The 24954-nt window shown below is 36.2% G+C and overlaps 1 protein-coding gene across 1 annotated transcript in view; it reads right to left on the bottom strand.

Moving 5' to 3' along the window:
• RALYL (RALY RNA binding protein like) overlaps positions 1-24954 on the bottom strand; it is a 532902-nt gene that overhangs the window by 6900 nt on the left and 501048 nt on the right. The window contains exon 7 of the mRNA XM_068525481.1: positions 7269-7382. Coding sequence (XP_068381582.1) covers positions 7269-7382 — 114 coding nt within the window. The remainder of the gene's footprint in view (positions 1-7268; positions 7383-24954) is intronic.

The raw sequence follows: 24954 nt of genomic DNA, 5'->3' as shown, positions 1-24954 counted from the left end.
AATCAGCAAACATGGATGGCCTCATCATATTGATCAACCTCCCTACTAGCATCCTCTAATACTTTTCAGTAAATTACTCTTGCATTTAAAAACCCTCCTACCTTTTGTTTTGGTAGAGCTGAGTTCAATTTCCATCCCCTATTGCAATAGTTTTGACCCCTATTACAATAGTCTTGAATGAAGTCTTCCTTGCCATTTTTAACAAGTGTCCAGTGACACTTACCTGAGGGATGGCCACTGGAGCTCTCTAGGAAGCAGCTGGAAAAGTTTTGATCCATTTGCTAGAGGCAACTCAATCTCTTTTTTTCCCCGTAAATTGAGCTTCTTTAAAACATTTAATTTTTGTAGTTAAATATTTCTACAAGACTTGTTAATGAAAACAGTAGTCTTCTCTTCCCATTTGCTTACCATTTCCAGCTCTTTAAGAGCTTTATACTCACTTAGCTGATTCTTTTAAATATGTGTCCTCATATTTCTAAATAGCATGTTTATATTGCTACTTCTTGATTAGTTTTATATGCTATCTATTAACATCACCCTTGGAAAGCCGAGGATTCAGCTTACTTCCCATCCCCACTTACTTCCCATCTCCCTCAAGAGTTATACTGTAAATTGTATTAGATCAGTTTTCAGTTTTTACATAAATTAAAAAATGTAAATGCATTGGGCAGCTAAGTTGTTAGTATATAATGAATAATTTGTTCTTTTCCAAACAATATTTGACTTTCTTTGGAATTAAAAATTGTCTTAGGTTGTTTGTTTTAAACTTGGTACTTGTACTAAGTACATGTACTCCTTTCTATATGCTTAAACAAACTTACCTGTCCCTCAACCAGATGTGTAAATCTCATCTCAACCAATTCACTTCCCCAACTATTAGCCACTGAACACATTTCATCTTCTTGAAAAAGTCTCTCCCAGAACCTTTGAACAGGTCTGATCTGTACTCATTACTTTCCAGGTCTCTTTCACAGCTCATATGCTAGAATCTTCATTATCATTATCCTGAGGATTCCCTTTGCCCTTGGATTCCCTGCTTTGGGAAAGTCATGTTATTCTGTTTCTTGGTTTAACTCCTTGTTTTGGTGAAGTATATCTTCAGTAATTGTCAGAGAAACGGTGAATTGGAGGTAAGTTTTTTAAGCCTTGTACATCTGAAAATATCTTCAATCTACCCTCACTTTTTAATAGTTTGGGAATTAGGTATAGAATTGTAGGTTGCAAGAGGATGTTTTCATTGCTTTCTAGCTTTTAGTGTGGCTGCTGAAAGGCCCATTGGCATTCTGATTTGTTTCCTTATATAAAAACTGTTCTCTCTCTTTTCCTCTCTGTCTCCCTGGAAGCTTGTAGGATCTTCTCTTTGCCCCCATGCTATGAAATATCACAGTTTTATGCTTTGAAGCACATCTGTTTTCATGCCCTGTTTCAGGTACTCCGTGGATCCTTTCAATCTGGTTAACTATGTTCTTCAGTTTTGGTTATTTCTTCTCCCCCAAAAATTGTTTTTGGATGCTCCTTCTCTTTCTTTCTGAAACCCTGTTTTTCAGATAGTCATCCAGTAACTTTCATATCCTTCCCTTCCGATTTTCCACCTGAATTTTCTTCTGTATTGTCTGGGAGAGTTTCCCCAATTTTGTCTTTCAATCCTGTTTATTTGTGCTATCGTATGTTAATTTCTAAAAGCTCTTTTATCTGCCCTTTAAATACTGAGTTTTAGTCTTGTGTTCCTGTTTCATGAATGCAATACCTTCCTTCTCTTTCTCTCTGAGGGTATTAATCAGTGATTTTTTTTTTTTGAAGTTTTATTCTTCCTGCACAATCTGTTTCCTCCAATTTTTAATTATTTTTCTCTTCTTTTTTTGGTATTTGCTTTTTACATTAAATGTTTTCTGCCATCTTGTGAACCTTGTCTGTTTGTATTAAGAGTGGGGTATTAAAATATGGATGGGAAGCTTTGTAAGCATAAGGGGGATATCGTTTCTGCAGGGTGATCTTGTTGACTATTTCTTTGGGTGGCATCCACGCCAACATCTTTAAATCTTTTCTCTTCAGCTGCTCATATTTCCAACTGAAACCTCTCCTAGTGTCCTGCCAGTAGTCTGGCAGCTGAAGGGGAGGAGAATGCTTGGAATTTCTGTAGTAATTGTGGAAACTTCTGCTTTTCTCCCTGTTTTTAACTGCTCTCAAATTTGTTTGTTTTCTATTAGCCCTGAGATATGCTGTTTTAGCTTTTCTAGAGGAAACTTCTCAAGACGTCTAATGGGCCAGTGACAGTTGGGAATGGTAACACAGGAATCTGTTTCTTTAACAGACTTTCAGCCATTTATACCCTCTTTTCCAGAGGACTATAATGGCTTTGATTCTGAGCCTTTTGGGAGTTCTGTGGTTAAAACTGGACTTATTTCTAGAATGCGATAAGTCAGGTACACTTCTCCATCTGCTGTTTAGCTTCTAAAATTTTGTTCCCCATTTTCTTTATATATCTTTAGGGATTTTCATTTTTTAAACCTGTCATTATTTTAATGCAGATTCAGGAGGGAGTAGAGCTCAATTCATGTGTTCAGTCCAACATCTGTAACCAGACACATCACCAATCTAATCCAAAGTGTAAGATAGCAGTTAGGTATTCAGGACAGAACTCGTAGCCACGTTGTAGGTGGCAGCAGTCAGATCATATCTGGAGCAACGTCTTCCATTCTGAGTACCACACTCCGTAGTTGACAAACTATACAGTGACTAGAGAAGAGAGATGACAATGGTTCAAGATGCAAAACTAAATGACATGAGAAGCAGTTGAAGAAATTACTGATATTTATCTAGAGAAAAGAAGGCGTCAAAGATGCTTTGACCAAGATTTGAATGAAGCTAAGTTGAGCATCTATGGGCCAATTATATTGACTCTATTCAAAAGCTTTGGAAGGGTGAGAATACTACAGTTCTTTCATATATTTAATTGGCTGTTACATCCACAAGAGATTAGATATTAAGCTTCGTTTCAGGGGACATAAAAAGAGTAACTGAACCAAGTGAAAGCAAAGTCCATTTTGGCTCCGTATAAGGAGAACTTACTTACCATAGGAGTCTGAGACACAAATATGATCAAGGACCAAGCACGTAACATAAATGTGTAAATTGGCTGGATAAAGGTATTAGCAAACTGAAAAGTGCATGCCATGTATAACATGGCAGCAGTATTGAAAGATTCCAATTTTTCAAAAGAAGTTATATATCTTGACATTTATCTGTAATATTCTAATTCTTGAACATTAATTTATTAAAAAAAATTTCTGTATCTTTTACCAAACATATGGGCAGGATGAATTTATCCTGATGGGACTGATGTGTGACCTCTCTAGTGGTTAGGTCTAATGGATAGGGTAGGTTGGTTATTCTCACTGGAATTGTCCAAGTGAGTTTGGCTGGTAATATAGGAAGCACATCACTGAGAATAAAGTTGAATTAAAGAATGCCTAATTGCCTTTTCATATCAGAGAGTCTTTGCCTGAAATTTGATTTTTTAAAAGATGTCATTGCTCATTGTACGATACTCAGTCTTTAGTTTTCCTTCTCACTCCTTTCACCCTTTATGGTCATTTTACATCACTGTGTAAACCACATATAAATTGTGGTCTTCATATATGGCAATTTATGATTCTCTTTTAAAAGAATTATCTAAGAATGAGGCAAAATTGTAGGCTAAATTGATATGTGTTATTTGTTGTTTTCAATAATCTATAGTCACCATATCCCAAAGTAATGTTATTTGAATTATTCAAATAGGAAAAAGTAACATATGCAGGGTGGATTCATACTAATCATAATTTAAAAGCTGGAATATATGTTTGAGGCCATAGTCCCTTCATACTAATCATAATTTAGAAGCTGGAATATATGTTTGAGACCATAGTCCCTTCATACTAATCATAATTTAAAAGCTGGAATATATGCTTGAGGCCATAGTCCCTTCCTCTAGTTTACATTTGAGGGGCTTGAGACGTAGAAAAGTTAAATGACCTGCTAAATCGTGTGCAGTGCATAGTACATGGTGTTGGAAAAGTCAGAAAAGTTAGAGAAAAACATGACCTTGTTCTGAGGAAGTTTACAACATCAAAGGAAGAGATAGGATACCATGCAAACATCTATTAGCAGTAATTTAAGGTACAGAGAATCCAAAATGATGTCATTATACCTCGTTACAATTATTCCTGATAGCTTAGGAATTCACTTCAAACGAAAAAGAAAAAAAGTGATCCTATGAAACTTGAACTCAGGACAATCTCCATGCTGTGTGGCTTTATCCTGTTTGTAACCCTCCATCTCCTTCCTGCCACTATTCTATGCTGGAAACTTTCATCATCAAATGACTAAGAGTAAACTAGGAATGAGAGATGTATAAAAGAGCAATAGTGAAGAATAAATATTAACTGCCGTATAATTGGCTTGCAACCAAATAAACATTAAAATGGGTGTCTCCTTAAAGTTAATAAGGAAGTATTGAGCACTTAAAAAGAATTTTAATGTATTTCTCTCAACTTTCCATAATGTAGTATTGACTCCATACAGCCCTGCTTTCTTTTAATAAAGAAAATATAGAAAATGATCATCTTATCTCCATAAATATGAATACTGTTCAGGAGACAATTACTACGAAACTGAAATTACAAATTAAATAATTCCATTTTCTTCCTGACATGTTCAAGTAAGAAAGACATAAATATCAAAGGCCTAAGCCTATCATTTTAAAAATAACTGTCTCATGACTGGGAAAGTTTAAACACGTACAAAAATAAGGTGACAGCCTTTCATGAAAAGAAAATGCAAGCTTTGAATTTTAGTGTCACGTTTATAGATGATCTTCTAAGAAGATATGTGGAAGGTATTATTCATTGCAGGAAACTGGAAATTATAATATGATGGAATAAGGATCACATTTTTCTCGTTGAGGTGATTTATATTTAAATGAGTTCTCCATAATCCTTTAAACTGAAGTGCAAATTGGTTATCAAAGTCCTTTGCTGTAAGGGTTGTTTTACATAATAATGAATTTCACAGAAGTTCCTCAAAGGGAAATATTGATTTAAGCAACATCACAGGGTATTTCAATTCCAGCAACACTTTAGATTAGTGCCATAGACAGCATATAAAAAACTTTCTAAAATCTAAATTTCTCTATTAAGAAGTGTAGGCAGTTAAGACGGGAATAAAGACACAGACCTACCAGAGAATGGACTTGAGGATATGGGGAGGGGGTGGGGTGAGATGTGACAGGGTAAGAGAGTGTCATGGACATATATACACTACCAAATGTAAAATAGATAGCTAGTGGGAAGCAGCCGCATAGCACAGGGAGATCAGCTTGGTGCTTTGTGACCACCTAGAGGGGTGGGATGGGGAGGGTGGGAGGGAGGGAGATGCAAGAGGGAAGAGAAATGGGAACATATTGTATACGTATAACTGATTCACTTTGTTATAAAGCAGAAGCTAACACACCATTGTAAGGCAATTATACTTCAATAAAGATGTTTAAAAAAAAAAAAAAAAGAAAAGAATAAGGATTTCCTAGAGAGTCTGGACTTAGAAAATTGCATACCAAGATTGATGAAATTTTAGGTCATCTTCCTTTGGAATGGAATTTATTTCAGTTATATAAGAAATATTTGCATTATGTCAAATAAAATCAGTTTTTTTCTGAGTATAAAAAAAAAAAAAGAAGTGTAGGCAGCATATTTTTTCTCAATAGAAAATATAACAGAAATTTTTAATAAAAATGAGCCTATTTTATCTATTATTTATCTACCACTTCTAATCCACATTAACTTACCAAAAGTTAGTGAGAATCTACCATGTGTTAGGTATATGGCTTATTGTTTTAGAAATAGGCTGCATGATAGTAGTAGGAAGTATTTGTTTGCCTATATATGTTTATGTTACTAACAAGACCAAATAGCACCAATTATTGAGCCTTTACTCTGTGTTAGTTACTGTACTATACAACTTACATGCTCTACTTTACTCATTTCTCACGTTGCCAGGTAGCCATTACTGTCCTCATTTTATAAATGATAAAACTGAGGCTAAGAAGTTGTGAGGATTTGAACCACAGTATATTTCTTTCACCCATTATGCTGTAACACTACCTCACTGCTGGCTTCTTTTCAGTCCTGAACCCTGCATGCCTCATTACCAGAAGGTAAGCTCTAGTCGTCTCCCCAGTGATCCAGTCAACAAAGAGGCAGGTTCCTCTTTGTTGTAACTCAGTGGCCCTAGATCCCAAGTGGTTCTCATCAGTTAGTTGTTACCCAGGTAGCCTCATTTCAGGGAAATCCTGGGACCAGCCCCTGGGTGGAACCTGAGATTGTTCCAATGTTCCTATAACATTGGAAAGGGCAGTGCTTTCACTCACAAGACCTGGGTTTGAGACCTAGGTCTATCACAAACTATTTATTTGGCTATGGAAAAATCAGTTTACCTCCTTGAACCTTCGTTTTCTCATCTGCAAAATGCAGAGGCTGGATTTGATCAATGGTTTTCAAAACTGTATTGTTTATTTTTGAAAAAGTGAAGCCCTTTTAGCAAATGAAGTCTTATGTTGAATCTCAACATATAAAACAGATACAGGTAGAGCTACACTGTTTGCAGCCAAGGCTGGGTCATATAAAAGGGTATTAGAATTTTGTTAGCATGGAATGAGGGTCAGGGCAGATAATTCAAAGGAGAGAGGACATTCAGTTAAAGAATTAAGTCAGGTGATGTGGCCTTGGGTGGCCAGGCATACCGTTGATACTGAGATCCTGAAAACGGGTTCTGAAGTTTTGCAGAGTTGCAGCAATGCAAGAGTGGGACTTTATAATCATGGTTTTTGAAATCTGTTAAATTTTGCTGCAGTTAATTTAATGAAATATCAATATAATTTTAGCCCAATAGAACATTTCATTAATTGATTTAATTTTCTTAAAGGTTACTTGATATTGAGATGTAAACGTTTAATTATGATCCAACTGTTACTTATTATTAGCATCAAAATACTTTTCCTTTTTTCTCTTCTTTTTAAAAATATGAATTTTAGGCAAATTGGCTCACCTTCTCTAAAAAGTTAAAAATCAGATTCCATCATTGCAAGTCTAAGCTTAAAGACTGTATTCTTGTAACTGTACTAAACTCTATTAAACTTAGCCAATATCCCCCTGGGCCTGCGCTGTCTCCGTGATTGACACTGTTTCAATGGTTTAATTCTGACATGTCTGTGGCCACAGATCTTTTTCACTTACCTGCCTCCGCCTTCTGCTGCTTCTCAATCTTCTCCAGGCGCCCTAGCAAGGAGTCAATTTTAGTTTTGATCTGGGTTAATTCTTTCTTGATTGTCTGTAATTCATCTGATTTCACTGGAAAGGGGAAAAGGGATAGAATGCAACAGAACGTCAATTGCACCACGACCCACTTAGAGCACAACTCACAGACAGCCCACGTTTTCTCAGGACTGTGTCACATCACATAGGATACTTTTCAATCTTATCTGTTTCTCATGGCTTCCAGTGATCTTGCAATACTGGATGACTTTGCCAATTACAAGCAGTGATTCTCAGCGATGTGAACATTTGATACTAAATCTTTTCACTGAAAGTTATGCAATGGGATAGAGGAATCTAGAAATGTTTTATACACTAACTAAAGATACTAAATTCAGTGCAAATGGTAGAGTAAATCTGTATTGTAAGATGGATTCGGATTGAGGAATGATTAAATCATGACAGGTATGCTTTGAGAACTATGATACTGTTTTGAGGACTATGTTGTAATGTATATTTTAGTGATATTTTAAATCCAGGTCCTTAGTGATTGATTGAAACCAAGACATAACATTTGTCCTCTAAAGAAGTGTCTTAAATGCTAGAGAACTCTCTCCAACTTGCTGTACTTTTGCTACTTTCTTTATTAAAAAATGCAGCAATGGGTTGTGTGTGCCTCTTTTTAAGCCCTGGGACTGGAAGGAAAGGAAATTGACTGAAGTCCCCACTGATATTTTCTACAGTTGTGGTTCCTTTTCCAGATTTTGAGTGTTTAATGGGACTATCTAAAAATGGGACTAACACAAAATTGACTACTTTTAATTTGGCAAATAAGGATGTTAAACACAACAAACATCCTACTATCAATGATAAGAAAAGGTCAGTTTCCTATTTTAAGGACAATCCTTTCAATGAAGTATGTTTATGTTTATGAAAATTTCACTGCACTGTTCTTATTTTCCCATTTCTTTGAGAATCACTGGAAACTTTGTCATGAACCCTCAATAATGAGATCAAAGATTTTTAAAGCTATAAATCTAGAAGAGCTAAACCTGTCTATGAGCTTTCATTAGGTGAGTTGTTGGGTATCCATGCCTCAGCAGAGAGCTATGCTTCAATATCTGGGGTAAAGATCTTGATTTCAGTCTATTATTCTTTTCTGTCACTTTTCCTTTCAAGTTTATAATAAACTTGGCTTGGATATTCCTGAAGAAATTGAGTATTTAGTTTGATTGATTCTTTAGTCTTCAGAAATTTTTTATAAGTAGTTAAAAACTAAAGGCAATATATGTTTGCTTGAAATAGAGCTAGTTGTCAACTAAGACATATGATATAATCTATATGATAAATTATGTATCAATATACACTAATTGCTCAAAGGAAGAATAGATTTTTTTCCAATATAAACATGAAAAAACATTTTCTATTATAAAATCAGAAATTTTTCATAACAAGCAGATTTTTATCTATGATACAAAATAGTTTGCAGAATAAAAACTACACGAATAAGCGATCCTGTAGAGAGTTCCTATTATGAAGAACCAGACTGAAAGTGGAACACAGTTTAAAATAGAAAATTGCTCCTATGGCAATTATTTCTAAGACATCAAAGTGCCATTGTTGAAGCACAGCTAAATTTGAAACATCATCTGTCACAATTGCAAATTGATTCAGCTTTGAAGAATGATTTTCATTTCCTTTGATGGAAGCATGTCATGTAGTTTTACTTAAACCTATCAAATTTAATAGAAAATATTTTATCTTAAAACATTAGATTTCAGTGCAGGAGAAATGGGACTGCGGCTGGAAACAAATAGGATATATTTTTTAGTAAGTGAAGTCACTCCTCAGCCCAGAAATGAGGTTGACTAATTATCTCCTTAAAAAACGTAACTAAACAAATCACTAATACCCTATTTAGTAGAAACTATATTAAGACTCATGTCTAACACTGTAGAAATGTCTTTTAAGATCAGAGCGATATCATTATAAAATTTGGGGCTACTTAGTTAATGCGATTCAAGCTTAGATACAGCTAAGGATGTAATCCAGACATCCTATCTGCTCTTTCCTGGTCCCTCCCAGGGAACGTTGAATCAATCTCCAGCGCTGTGCAAACTGCCCAGCTCCAATCTTGGAATGGCTAGCAGCAAATACTCATCATGGTCCTGCAAAACAAGGCTTAGAAATAGTCTTGCTTTTTGAGCAATTGTGAAAGTTGTTTCTTTACTGCATTCAGTGCTCTCCTTGGAAGAAGGGTGCCTGCTCACCTGGCCTAGTTGGCTGTAGCCCTGTTGCTCCCTCCTTCAGTTGTATTCATTATCTATAGATGGAATATGGTTCTGTGCTGTTGTGTCTGGTTTCCAGATGATATTGCTGGGATGAGCCACCTCTGTGTCTGATATACTTCTCTTTCCAATCTTTTCTGACTTTTTCTACTTTTGGGGAGCTCCTGTTAACAATTTTTCCACTGCACCATGGATTAAGCTCCTATCTGTTTTTACTTACTCTATCAAAATAGATGTATATTTTACAACTATAGATTTCCAAACCTAGAATTTTAAAAATCTTTGCAACTTGGATTTCTGATATTTTTTTGAAAATTAAAGTCAGTTCAGAGTTAAGGAGAGTCTTAGGTGTAAAACATCCCTGTCCATTTTCTTTTCTTTTCTTTTTACATCTTTCTTTTCCTATCCATTTCCACTGCACTCTGAATCGGGCTTCTGCTTTTAGTTCACCCGGCCTCTTACATAGTGAACTCAGAGTAATATATATAAAAGTCGTAAATCCTCCCTACTGAAAACTTCCAGAATGTCCCCATTTCTATAGGAAAAAGACCAAAAGCACACATGCACCAACTCTTTAAACTGGTATTTAGGGTCTGCTCCAAAGTATATTTCCAGGTGTATATTCTATTTCTTATTAAAGCAAACTCTTCACTTGAACAGAACAGCTTAATGCTTAATCTAATAGTATATGGAACCAGATAGACTGTAGTTTTCATCTACGTCCATTGGAGAGTCACTTGTAGTCACTAAGATTCAGGTTCCTTATCTTTAACTTCCATCCTTTACCCTAAAGGCTTGTTATAAGAATTTAATGAGATAATGAACATAAAGCACTTTAGCACCATGATCAGAATATCACCAGGCAAAATACACGGTAGAAGCAGAAGCTATTATTATTATTATTTACATGCCTATTCCAGCAAAGACTCTTTCTCTCCCCAAATATGTCTACCTGCCTTTTGGAGCTTAGTTTTAGTCTTGCCTCACCTATTAATTCTTCTTCGTTTAACCCACTGGAGGGTGTATCTCTTATCTGTAATCTATTTAACAGCATCTCACATTTACTGCTAGACACATATTGCTAGTTGATTTTTCCTTTATATATCTACTTTTCATATTAACTTGCAAACTTCTTGAGAGTGAAGACCTAATTAAGCATTGAAGAATTTTAGGAGTCATGCTTTTCTGTGTTTTAATAAGCTCCTTCTCCTCTTATTGATTGATGAGGCTCCTGATGCTTACCATGAAGTCCTAGGCTGTGAAGTCTGTCCTCCTTAATTAAAAAAATGTTATTAACAGGTTTAAGAAGAGATCCTATATCAAATTGGTACCTAATGAAAACTTTTTGTCTTCTCATCATATACCAGATTCACGAAAAATTTTTCAGATTCCTGGGTAAATTATTCAGATTTCTGATGATACAACTTTTTAAAAAGAAGGAATATTGGATGGTTGTCTGAAGCAAGACATATTAATGGATTTATCCCATCATAGGCCCTCTACAACCAATTTTTTTGAATGAAGAGAGGGCATCCAATTACTTCTTTCCACTTTCTCTCCCTCCCTCCCTCTCCTTCGTTCCTTCCTTAATAGAACTTGCATTCTTAACAGAACTTAGTTCAGTGTATTAAACACAGTAAGAATTACCAAATACCAGAAAATTTGTAGGTATGTGTATGTAGATATGGTTACACTGCACACCAACTTTAAACAGACCAACAAATTTTATTAAAAGCTTTGTGTATGTGCTGGGCACTACTTTTGAGTTGCCTGTCTAATGGGGAGATAGATAAGCAAAGAGGAAGTGCAAAAAGAAAATTAGCATGGAAATATGCCTTTTCTCCAGAAGCACTATGAGGAAAGAATATGAAAGTTACCCATGCCTGTGGTAACAACCCTTTTCCCAATTCCACCTAGTACTCTAAATCCATAATCTTCATTTTTTAAGATACATTGGCAGAGGATATAATACCATTATTTGTATTTATGTAGAGTATTAGTGCGAGTCAGGAGTATTTCTTTTGCTAAGAATAATAACGAATACTTTAAATCAACTTGTTGTTATGCAATTTTCCCCTAATATAGACAAGCTAGAAGCTTGGGAAAATGAAATCTAATTACTGAAGATTATGAATCCTGCAATTTAAAAGTTATGAATTTTAGAATTTGAGAAAATTGCTTTATTTCCCAGCCAGCTCCAACTTACCATCTCTTGCCTCATCTTCTTTTTGCTTTTCTAATTATCTTAGTCTCTACGTAGTCACACCTGTTCAGTGTCTCTTGAATATGTCTTGTGTTTTCAGACATCCATACCTTTGTTTCTGTTGTTTTCATTGACCTGTCTTACACTCTCATCTTCCTCACCTAGTAAATGCCATTTAATACTTAAATATTCAGCTCAAATGCTACCTACATTGTAAAGTCATCCTCAACTTTCGATCATCTTCTTCAACAATCTCATCCTCCTCCCAGCCATACTTCTTTCATATGATTCTTTGCATGATCATTTCTTTAAATGTCTCTCTCCATGACAAGAGCAGGAACTACTCTCATTTTTTTTTTTAAACTGCTCTCATTTTTTAACTCAAATGTCTAACATATTCACTCAACAATATTTAGGGAGACCCAGTATTTTCAGGCTCCTTGCCAGGAGCTGGGGATGTATTAGTTAACAAGAGGGATAAAAGTCCCTGAAATTGTGGAACTCCCATCTAGGTGTGGAAGAAGATGATAAACAAACATCTATATATCTATATCTATATCCATATCTATATCTATATCTATCTATCTATATCTATATCTATATCTATATCTATATCTGGGAGAGAGAGAAAGGTTTGCAGCAATTTTCTTTACAAGTATACATTTAACATAATGAAAAAAAACACAGATATAGCTAAGTCTAGTTAATAGTAGTGTAACAATATGTATCATTTGATAATTATATTATCTTAAAATACAAACTACACTGTTTCAAACTACAGTGAAATATACACCTCCAGATGGGGAAAAAAAATAATGAAGACAAGAAGTTAGGGAATGCTTGGCTAGGGAATGAGTTTTGTTATTTTATACAGGGCGGTCAGGAAAAGCTCCACTAATAAGGTGACATTGGGGGAAAAGTTTCAGTAAGGGGAGAAAGCAAGTCATTGGAATGTCTAGGGATGGTGGGATGGGGGAAATATGAGGCAGAGGAACGATAAACGCAAAGGCCAGAGACAAGTGTGTACTTGAGGTGTGTAAGGGACAGCAAAGAGACCAACGTGGCTGGAGTGGAAAGAGCAAGTGGGAGAAGAGTATGAACAGTCAGGAGGTAAGGCGGGGACTTGAGAAGGGGAAAAACACATGGAGAATATTGTACAGAGTCTTTTTGGCCAGAGTAACACTGTGGCTTTTACTCTGAGTCATGTAGGTGTCACTGATTTAGTGACGAGCATCATTCTGACTTCGTGTTGTGAAAAGACTGCAGAAGGGCAAGGGTGGAATCAGTGAGATCACTAAGAAGCCTGTGGATTATAATTCAAGGGAGAGATGGCAGGAGATTGGATCAGACCAAGGTATTAGCCGTCAGGTTGTGAGAAGTAAATGAATTCTGCATATATTCTAAAGGTGGAGGGGAAATAATCTGCGGATGGTTAGAAGTAAAGTATAGGTGAAAGAGGGGAGTCAAAGAGAACTCCATAATTTGGGGTCTGAGTAACTGGAAGGGTGGACTTGCCATTTGCTGGGATAAGGAATACTTGTAGAAGTTCAGGTTGAGGGGGAAGATCAGAGGGCCAGTTTAGACTTGATTGTGAGATGCCTATTTGTGTCTAAATACAAGTGATAAGTAGGCAGTTGGGTATATAAGCCTGGAGCTTATGGGAGTGATCAAAGGTACAAAAATAAATTTGGCAGTAACCAGTTAGAGAGATGGTATTTCAAGTTAATATAGAGGAAAAGTTTGCCCTCATAGTTGAGTATACACACATATTGGTGTTTTAGAAGACATTAGTAATATTACCTTCAAAAGAAAATGTCTTTTACTCTTTCCTCTAGATAAGTTCAACAAAAGAAAAATTGCAAAAAATTATAGACAAAAGAAACCATACTGTCATAAAAATCTTTAGTTGTCCGGTTGAGTACAATAGTTTATTTTTGTATGGATGATTACCAGACTTGAATTTAGAATTATTCTTCAAGATCAGCAAAATGATAAATTGAAAAACAACTAACAAAGTTCCTAGGATAGATTCCTTTAGCTTGTTTTTAGACTCTAGAGAAACTAGGAGCCAGGTTATATCATACAGATAATCAAATATTTTTCTTAAACTATCACTGTAGTTTTTAGTTAGAAATAAAAAAAAGCCACCTTAAATCATTTCAGACCTGCTCTGTCTAAATAGTTCATTGATTTGGTGATAAATGTTACTGTGTTTTGATAACAGTCAACAAAATGATGTCTGTGCCTTTTGCTGTCACATGAGATACAATCCAAAAAGGAAATTAGGCACACAGAATGACACCATTTGCCTATTTCAAAAAATGTGTGCTTCTCTGATTTATGTGGTGAAAGATATTTCAATTTATTTTAATCACCTGTGGGGTAAGTCTATGGAGGGACAAATGAAGACTCTTAAGCTAACTGTCTAGATCAGTGGTTCTTAACAAAGGGTAATATTGCCCTGCAGGGGACATTTTACAATGTCTGGATACATTTTTGATTGCCACGACTTGGAGAGGGTGGTGTTACTGGCATCTAGTGGGCATCTGGTCTGCTAAATGTCCTACAGTGTACAGGTTAGCCCCCAACACCACACCAAAGAATTATATGATCAAACAAATACAAAGCCTTGGAAGCCCTGGTCTAAATAATTATATACCCTCCCTCACCAACACTGTGTTTCCTATGAACTATTAAGAAAATTTTAAAATGTTTGTAATCATGTGACCTTTAACAATAATTCACGTTAATTTATGTTACTCTTTTAATTTCCCCCCAGCCTTTGATAAATTATATAAATATCAAAAAATATAATTTGCATAGAACTTAAATTTATTAATCACTTTTATATACACTATTTCATCAATAAGAAACCTGAGAATCTGACAATTTACATGACATTCTCAAAGCCCTATAATTTATGATTTTGTGTAATGTAGTAATCAGAACAGGTGGAGTTCAGGTTCAAGCTTAGGTCTTCCGACTACAAACTAATATGCAGAAGAAGCTAATTTGCCAGCCTAGTAAATATTTTTCAGAAGTCAGACTTTGGAGGGGGGGTGGGAGGAACTGGGAGATTGGGATTGACACATACACACTATTGATACTATGTATAAAATAGACAACTAATGAGAACATATTGTATAGCACAGGGAACTCTACTTAATGCACTATGGTGACCTAAATAGAAAGGAAATCCAAAAAAGAGGGGATATATGTATATGTATAGCTGATTCATTTTGCTGTACAGTAGAAACTAACACAACATTGTAAAGCAACTATACTCCAATATCAATTAATTAAAAAAACAAAAGTCAGACTTTAAAGAATTTTGCTAAAAAAGTGAAGCAATTGAAGTAATTCTCAATTTATATATGTAAATATAATTCGGCAGTTACCACCCCTATGGATGGAATTTTCTAGAAAAAGCAATTACATATATGTGCATGTGTATGCATTCATAGTACCTATGCCTATGTACATTTTTACCAATTATTTATGTATATTTTTAGAAAGTGAAAATGAAATGGGGAATGAATGTATTATTTTATTCAATAACTATTCATTAAACACCTACTGTATTCATCCATGCATCTAACATTTCACTAGCAGCTGCACATATACCATATCATTTAACCCTTAAGATAAACATACAAAGTATATAATATTAAATTTGTTCTATGGATTAGAAGAGTGAATGTTAGAGAAGTTAAGTAATGTGTTTAAGGTAGCCTAGCAAAGACGCAACAGAATCAAGTTTAGAGTGGGCTGCTTGATTCCAAAGCTGTGGTTTATGCTTGTTTGTTTGATTGATTTTTTTGGCCCCAAGCCTGCCTCCTTGTTCTCATGGAGTTTACAATTAGTGGAGCCAAAAAAAATAGGTAAACAACTTATTATAATACATAAGAACATAAAATATGTAAAATCATGGAGGAATAAGTTAAATGTGTCTATTGCTTGATGTTGAAGTTACTTTTTGGTCTTCCCTACCAGACTGTAAGATCTTGAAAATGAAAGATCCTGTCTATTTTGTCTACAGAATATTTGTTTCTTAGGGGTCACATCTATTTCATCTATGGAACATCAGTTTGGCAGTAATTAAAATTATGTTAACTATGTGAGTAAAAACAGAAGCAAAATTAATTTCCATATGGTTAGATCACTGATCATAAAAATATTCATGAAAAAGTGGGGACTTGAACTAAGACTGGAAGGATACTTTGGATTTCAGCAAGGAAACAAGATCTTCTAAGTAAAGGAAGGAGCAAATCTTAAAGAGCTTGGAAATGTGCATCAACATCCTGGCTTCTTATAGACCCTGGAGTGTAGGTCAGAATTTGTCCCCTTGTTTCACTAACTCAAGATATTCTATAACTAAGTAGCATTTCTAAAGAAGTAGTTCATAGTCAACTGTGAAATGTATAAAAAACAAAAAGGAAAATGCAAAAAGCCAAAATAATATTGGTGACACACATTCCATAAATAAATAAGAATATACTTTGTGCAATGCAAAAGTGACTTGACGGATACATTTGTAATCTAAAATGGAGAGATTAGATGTCCATAAAAATAGCTATAAAATTAAGCAGAAGGGCTTAAGTCTCCTAATAAGAAGATGAACAATTGGTTTGGCTTTAGAGGACAGACAATACCTTTGTAGCGCAGAAGGGTTCAAACTTGTTTCATAAGAATGACATTAAAATCATTAATAACGCTTATTTGTATGTAAGAAGATAATGCGTTGATAACACATTTCTTGAGATAAAGGAAAGGGCTTTCAGATGGATGTATATGAACATGAGTTTCGAAACATTTAAATAAGTGTTCCATTAAGCTAGGAGAAGAGTAAGGGGAAAACTGGGAATGGAAGTACCAGATCAGGTATACCTGGATGACTACACTGAAGATTTTGGATTCTTACTTAGTAAATGGTAGTAATTTTGAATCCTGAGTGAGGAATTGACAAAGCAGTTAGTTTAGAATAATCCTGCAGTTGCGCATGTAATTAACAAGATTAAGGGAGAGCACAGAGTCAAGAAAACTAGTTTTAAGAGACTATTAGAGTAGTCAAGGACTACTTATTAGGACCAGACCTAGGAAAAGAGCAGAAGGGGAAGAAGCAGAAGTAAGAAATGTTAAGGTTTATTGATTGGACGTAATGCTCACAAACTTTTATAATCTCACAGCGGAATGATTAGCACTTTTCTGGAACTGTTAGTGGAGTACAAAGAAAAGCATAAGCTCTACAGTAAAACTGAGAAAACCATCTCAAATGTTCAAAAGCTATGTTGATATAAAGATTCTGTTGAACCTTTTATTTGCCTTCTTTTCTGTCTGTATTTTTAAATCTGGTTATGTTAACGAGCCGCATTAAACCCTAGTGAACAAGCCAAGCACAGATGCTCACAAATGTATTTATTTATTATAAACACATTGTAATTGTTTTGGTTGGGCTGCTGTGTATCTAAATACTAGGTTGTGATTTTAGCAGGGACTTATTACTCTTTTTATACAAAGTGCTCATCAACATCCAGACACTGAAGCCATGTGTTTCTGAGAAATTCAGTGTGTTTACCAGGATGAGCTAAATGGGCCTGAATCTCATTCTCAGCTAATTACTTAACTAAAAAATATCCAAGAACTTGGTTATTAAAATGAAAAGAGCTGAAGGATATGCCAAGATCTCCACATTTTGTTTAGGCTTTATATGCACATAATTTTTTGTTGTGGGCTGAATTCTGTACCTCCCTCAAATTTTATATATGAAGGTTCTAGCCCCACTAGCTTCCAAACTGTCACTGTATTTAGACATAAGGCAGTTAAGAGGTAATCAAGTTAAAAGGAGGTCAGTAGATCCAGTAAGCCCTAATCCAATATGACTAGTGTCCTTATAAGAAGAGGAAATTTGGAAACATAAACACAGAGGGCAGATGATGTGAAGACTCAGGGAGAAGATGACCATCTACAAGCCAAGGAGAGGGGGCTGACACAGACCCTTCCCTCAAGGCCCTCTGAAGGAACCAATATGACCCACACCTTGATCTCCAACTTCTAACTTCTAGAACCGTGAGGAAATAGATTTCTGTCCTTTAAGCCATCCAGATTGTGGTACTTTGTTATGGCAGACTTAGCACATGAATACAACCACCATTTAAATTTCTTAAACTATCATTTTGATCAGGTAGCACTTTGCTGAGGGTCTTTTCCCTCAGCCCTGGATGAAATTCCAACCCTTCAATATTCTCCACAGCTTTTCACTGTCCTGTTATCCATCTTTATCTTTCATTTTGCTTAATCATAATATTCTCAGTTTCTTAACTGACATTATTAGTGATAAATCTTTGCTTCAGATAAAAATAATAACTGTTATTATTATTATTATATCTTATTATTAAGACTTTCATAACTTTCATAACACTGTTCTAAGAGCTTTACATGTATTAACTCATTTAATCCCTACAAAAACTTTATGGAGAAGATGGTAAGATTATCATTCCCATTTTATAGATGAGGAAACTAAGGCACAACAAACAATGTATGTTGTCCCAAAATACACAACTAATAAATGGCCGAGACACTACTGGATTCCAGTTATAGCAGTTTCATATCCCATACTCTTAACTGCTATTCTCTGCTATATCACTCCTACAACTAATAGTAATAATAAACTTCACTGACATTGACTATTTGACAAAACTTGCCTAAGCTATGCATAAGTAATGTAATTACCATGAAAAACTATTTGATATACAGTACTATTATTTCCATTTTACAGATAGAAAATAGAGGCATATAGGGATTACAGGATTTCCTCAAGACCACAGTGCTAGTATGTTGTGGAACACGAATTCCATACCAGGCAATCTGAAAGCAAAGCCTCTGCTCTTCTCCACCCAGAAAAGTAGGAGACTCTCTTATTCTCTTTTCAAATCCACATATCCTTCTACACTCAATTCAGTATTCTCTATTGAGCCTTCTCTAACCCCTCTGGCCAAAAACCTAAAAGCAGAATATGTAATTAGGCCAAAATAACAGATGAAATGGGATGTTCAATGATATTTGGCTGGATATTAACATTGTTTCTCTGAGTGACGCTTCATCTCTATATTAAAATCATGGGGAGGGGTGCTTCAAGATGGTGGAGTAGTAAGACATGGAGATCAACTTTCTCCCCACAAATACATCAGAAATACATCTACATGTGGAACAACTCCTCCAGAACAACTACTGAACGCTGGCAGAAGACCTCAGACTTCCCAAAAGGCAAGTAACTCCCCACGTACCTGGGTAAGACAAAAGAAAAAAAAAAAAAAAAAACAAAGACAAAAGTGTAGGGATGGGACCTGCTCTTCTGGGAGGGAGCTGTGAGGGAGGAAAAGTTTCCACACACTAGGAAGCCCCTTCACTGGCAGAGACTGGAGGTGGCGGTGGGGAAGCTTCAGAGCCACGGAGGAGAGCACAGCAATAGGGGTGCAGAGAGCAAAGCAGAGAGATTCCCATACAGAGGATCTGTGACGACCAGCACACACCAGCCTGAGATGCTTGTCTGCTCGGACTTCGGAGGTCGGATCCCAAGGAGAGGACTAGGGTTGGCGCGTGAAAACAGCCTGAAGGGGTTAGCACCACAGCGAAACGGAAGGGAGTCCGGGAAAGAGTCTGGAACTGCTTAAGAGGCAAGAGACCATTGTTTTGGGGTGAGCAAGGAGAGGAGGTTCAGATCACCGCCTAAACGGGCTCAAGAGACGGGCACGAGCCGCGGCTATCACCACGGACACCAGAGACAGGTATGAAACGCTAACGTAGCTGCTGCAGCCACAAAGAATCCTGTGTGCAAGCACAGGTCACTATCCACACCTTCCCCCAACCGGCGGCCTGTGTAGCACGCCACTTCCAGGGTCCCGTGATCCAGGGACAACTTCCCCAGGAGAACATAAGGCGTGCCTCAGGCTGTTGCAACATCATGCTGGCCTCTGCCGCCGCAGGCTCTTCCCGCATTCTGTACCCCTCCCTCCTCCCAGCCTGAGTGAGCCAGAGCCCCTGAATCAGCCCCTATTTTAACCCCCTCTTGTCTGGGTGGGGAACAGACGCCCTCAGGCGACCTACATGCAGAGGTGGGGCCAAAACCAAAGCTGAACACCAGGAGCTGTGTGAACAAAGAAGAAACAGGGAAATTTCTCCGAGCAGCCTCAGGAACAGTTGGTTAAATCCCCACAGTAAACTTGATGTACCCGGCATCTGTGGAATACTTGAATAAACAATGAATCATCTCAAAATTGAGGTGGTGGACTTTGGGAGCAAGTGTAGACTTGGGGTTTGTTGGATGCGACTGATGTTTCAGATTTTTATGTTTATCTTAGAATAGTTTTAGCGCTTGATATCACTGGTGGATTTGTTTTTTGGTTTGGTTGCTCTCTTTTATTTTTTTATTACATTATAAAATTTTTTTTTACTTTAATAATATTTTTATTTTAATTATTTTATTTTATTTTTAAAATTTATTTATGTTTTCTTTCTTTTTTTCTCCCTCTTCTTCTGAGCCAGGTGGCTGACAGGGTCTTTGTGCTCTGGCCTGGTGTCAGGGCTGAGCCTCTGAAGTGGGATAGCCGAATTCAGGACATTGGACCACGAGAGACCTCACAGCCCCATGCAGTATCAACTGGCAAGAGTTCTCCCAGACATGTCTGTCTCAATGCTAAGACCCAGCTCCACTCAATGGCCAGAAAGCTCCAGTGCTGGACAGCCCATGCCAAACTACTAGCAAGACAGGAACACAACCCCACCCATTAGCAGAGAGGCTGCCTAAAATCATACTAAGTTCACACACACCCCAAAACACACCACCAGACATGGCCTTGCCCACCAGAACGACAAGATCCAGCCCCATTCACCAGAACACAGGCACCAGTCCCCTCTATCAGGAAGCCTACACAAGCCCCTGAATCAACATTACCCACTGGGGGAAGACACCAAAAACAACAGGAACTATGAACCTATAGACTGCAAAAAGGAGACCCCAAACACTAAGTTAAGCAAAATGAGAAGAAAGAGAAATATGCAGCAGATGAAGGAGCAAGGTAAAAACCCAGCAGACCAAACATATGAAGAGGAAATAGGCAGTCTACCTGAAAAAGAACTCAAGGTAATGATAGTAAAGATGATCAAAAATCTTGGAAAAAGAATGGAGAAAATAAAAGAAACGTTTAACAAGGACCTAGAAGAATTAAAGAGCAAACAAACAATGATGAAAAACACAATAAATGAAATTAAAAATTCTCTAGAAGGAATCAATAGCAGAATAAATGAGGCAGAAGAATGGTTAAGTGACCTGGAAGATAAAATAGGGGAAATAACTACTGCAGAGCATAATAAAGAAAAAAGAATGAAAAGAATTGAGGACAGTCTCAGACCTCTGGGACAATATTAAACATGCTAACATTCAAATTATAAGTGTTCCAGAAGAAGAAGAGAAAAAGAAAGGGTCTAAGAAAATATTTGAAGAGTTTATAGTTGAAAACTTCCTTAATATGGGAAAGGAAAGAGTCAGTCAAGCCCAGGAAGTGCAGAGAGTCCCATACAGGATGAATCCAAGGAGAAAAATGTCAAGACTTATATTAACAAAATTATCAAAAATTAAATACAAAGAAAAAATATTAAAAGCAGCAAGGGAAACACAACGAATAACATACAAGGGAAACCCCATAAAGTTAACAGCTGATCTTTCAGCAGAAACTCTACAAGCCACAACAGAGTGGCAGGACATATTTAAAGTGATGAAAGGGAAAAACCTACAACCAAGATTACTCTATCCAGCCAGCATCTCATTCAGATTTGACAGAGAAATTAAAACCTTTACACACAAGCAAAAGCTAAGAGAACTCAGCATCACAAAACCACCTTTACAACAAATGCTAAAGGAACGTCTCTAGGCAGGAAACACAAGAGAAGGAAAAGACCTACAGAAACTAGCCCAAAACAATTAAGAAAATGGTAATAGGAACATACATATCGATAATTACTTTAAATGTAAATGGATTAAATGCTCCAACCAAAAGACATAGAGTGACGGAATGGATACAAAAATAAGACTCATATATATGTAGTCTACAGGAGACCCACTGCAGGCTTAGGGACACATACAGATTGAAAGTGAGGGGATGGAAAAAAATATTCCATGCAAATGGAAATCAAAAGAAACCTGGAGTAGCAATTCTCATATCAGACAAAATAGACTTTAAAATAAAGACAATTACAAGACACAAAGAAGGACACTACATAATAATGAAGGGACCAATCCAAGAAGAAGATATAACAATTGTAAATATTTATGCACCCAACATAGGAGCCCCTCAATACATAAGGCAAATGCTAACAGCCATAAAAGGGAAAATCGACAGTAACACATCATAGTAGGGGATTTAAACACCCCACTTCACCAATGGACAGATCATCCAAAATGAAAATAAATAAGGAAACACAAGCTTTAAATGACACATTAAAAAAGATGGACTTAATTGATATTTATAGGACATTCCATCCAAAAAAAACAGAAAACACTTTATTCTCAACAGCTCATGGAACATTCTCCAGGATAGAGCATATCTTGGGTCACAAATCAAGCCTTGGTAATTTTAAGATTATTGAAATCATATCAAGTATCTTTTCCAACCACAATGGTATGAGACTAGATATCAAATACAGGAAAAAAACTGTAAGCAATACAAACACATGGAGGCTAAACAATACACTACTAATTAACCAAGACATCACAGAAGAAATCAAAGAGGAAATTAAAAAATACCTAGAAACAAATGACAATGAAACATGACGACCGAAAACCTCTGGGATGCAGCAAAGGCAGTTCTAAGAGGGAAGTTTATAACAATACAACCCTACCTCAATTAACAAGAAAAATCTCAAATAAACAACCTAACCTTACACCTCATGAAATTAGAAAAAGAAAAACAAAAAACCCCTGAAGATAGCAGAAGTAAAGAAGTCACAAAGATCAGATCAGAAATAAATGAAAAAGAAATGAAGGAAACGATAGCAAAGATCAATAAAATTAAAAGCTGGTTCTTTGAGAGGATAAAAAATATTGATAAACCATTAGCCAGACTCATCAAGAAAAAAAGGGAGAAGACTCAAATCAATAGAATTAGAAATGAAAAAGGAGAAGTCACAACTGACACTACAGAAATACAAAGGATCATGAGAGATTACTACAAGCAACTCTATGCCAATAAAATGGACAACCTGGAAGAAATGGACAAATTTTTAAAAAAGCACAACCTTCTTACACTGAACCAGAAAGAAATAGAAAATATAAACAGACCATTCACAAGCACTGAAATTGAAACTGTGATTAAAAATCTTCCAACAAATAATAGCCCAGGACCAGATGGCTTCACAGGCGAATTCTATCAAACATTTAGAGAAGAGCTAACATCTATCCTTCTCAAACTCTTCCAAATTATAGCAGAGGGAGGAACACTCCCAAGCTCATTCTATGAGGCCATGATCACCCTGATAGCAAAACCAGACAAATACATAACAAGAAAAGAAAACTACAGGCCAATATCACTGATGAACATAGATGCAAAAATCCTCAACAAAATACTAGCAAACGGAATCCAACAGCACATTAAAGGGATCATACACCATGATCAAGTGTGGTTTATCCCAGGAATGCATACACAAATCAATCATTGTGATACACCACATTAACAATCAAGTATGCACAAATCAATCAATGTGATACACCACATTAACAAATTGAAGGATAAAAATCATATGATCATCTCAATAGATGCAGAAAACGCTTTTGACAAAATTCAACACCCATTTATGATAAAAGCCCTCCAGAAAGTATGCATAGAGGGAACTTACCTCAACATAATAAAGGTCATATATGACAAACCCACAGCCAGCATCATTCTCAATGGTGAAACACTGAAACCATTTCCACTAAGATCAGGAACAAGACAAGGTTGCCCACTCTCAGCACTATTATTCAACATAGTTTTGGAAGTGTTAGCCACAGCAATCAGAGAAGAAAAAATATAAAAGGAATTAAAATTGGAAAAGAAGAAGTAAAACTGTCACTGTTTGCAGATGGCATGATACTATATGTAGAGAATCCTGAAGATGCTACCACAAAATTACTGGAGCTAATCAATGAATTTGGTAAAGTAGCTGAATATGAAATTAATGCACAGAAATCTCTTGCATTCCTATACAATAATGATGAAAAATCTGAAAGAGAATTTAAAGAAACACTCCCATTTACCATTGCAACAAAAAGAATAAAATACCTAGGAAAAAACCTACCTAAGGAGACAAAAGACCTGTATGCAGAGAACTGTAAGACACTGATGAAAGAAATTAAAGATGATACAAACAGATGGAGAGATTTACTATGTTCTTGGATTGGAAGATTCAACATTGTGAAAATGACTCTACTACCCAAAGCAATCTACAGATTCAATGCAATCCCTATCAAACTACCAATGGCATTTTTCACAGAAGTAGAACAAAAAAAATTCACAATTTGTATGGAAGCACAAAGGACCCCGTATAGCCAAAGCTATCTTTTGAAAGAAAAACAGAGCTGGAGGAACCAGGCTTCCTGACTTCAGACTATACTACAAAGCTACAGTAATAAAGACAGTATAGTACTGGCACAAAAACAGAAGTATAGATCAATGGAACAGGATAGAAAGCCCAGAGATAAACCCATGCACATACGGTCACCATACCTTTGATATAGGAGGCAAGAATATACAGTGGAGAAAAGATAGCCTCTTCAATAAGTGGTGCTGGGAAAACTGGACAGCTACATGTAAAAGAATGAAATTAGAATACTCCCTAACACCATACACACAAAAAAGCTCAAAATGGATTAAAGACCTAAATGTAAGGCCAGACACTCTAAAACTCATAGAGGAAAGCATGGGCAGAACACTCTATGACATAATTCACAGCAAGATCCTTTTTGGTCCACCTCCTAGAGAAATGGAAATAAAAACAATGATAAACAAATGGGACTGAATGAAACTTAAAAGGTTTTGCACAGCAAAGGAAACCATAAACAAGACAAAAAGACATCCTTCTGAATGGGAGAACATATTTACAAACAAAGCAACTGACAAAAGATTAATCTCCAAAATATACAAGCAGC

Source organism: Eschrichtius robustus, chromosome 17 (assembly GCF_028021215.1).
Source record: "Eschrichtius robustus isolate mEscRob2 chromosome 17, mEscRob2.pri, whole genome shotgun sequence".
NCBI lineage: Eukaryota > Metazoa > Chordata > Mammalia > Artiodactyla > Eschrichtiidae > Eschrichtius > Eschrichtius robustus.
Note: the sequence above shows the minus strand (reverse complement) of the source record. Positions and strands in the feature narration are given on the sequence as shown.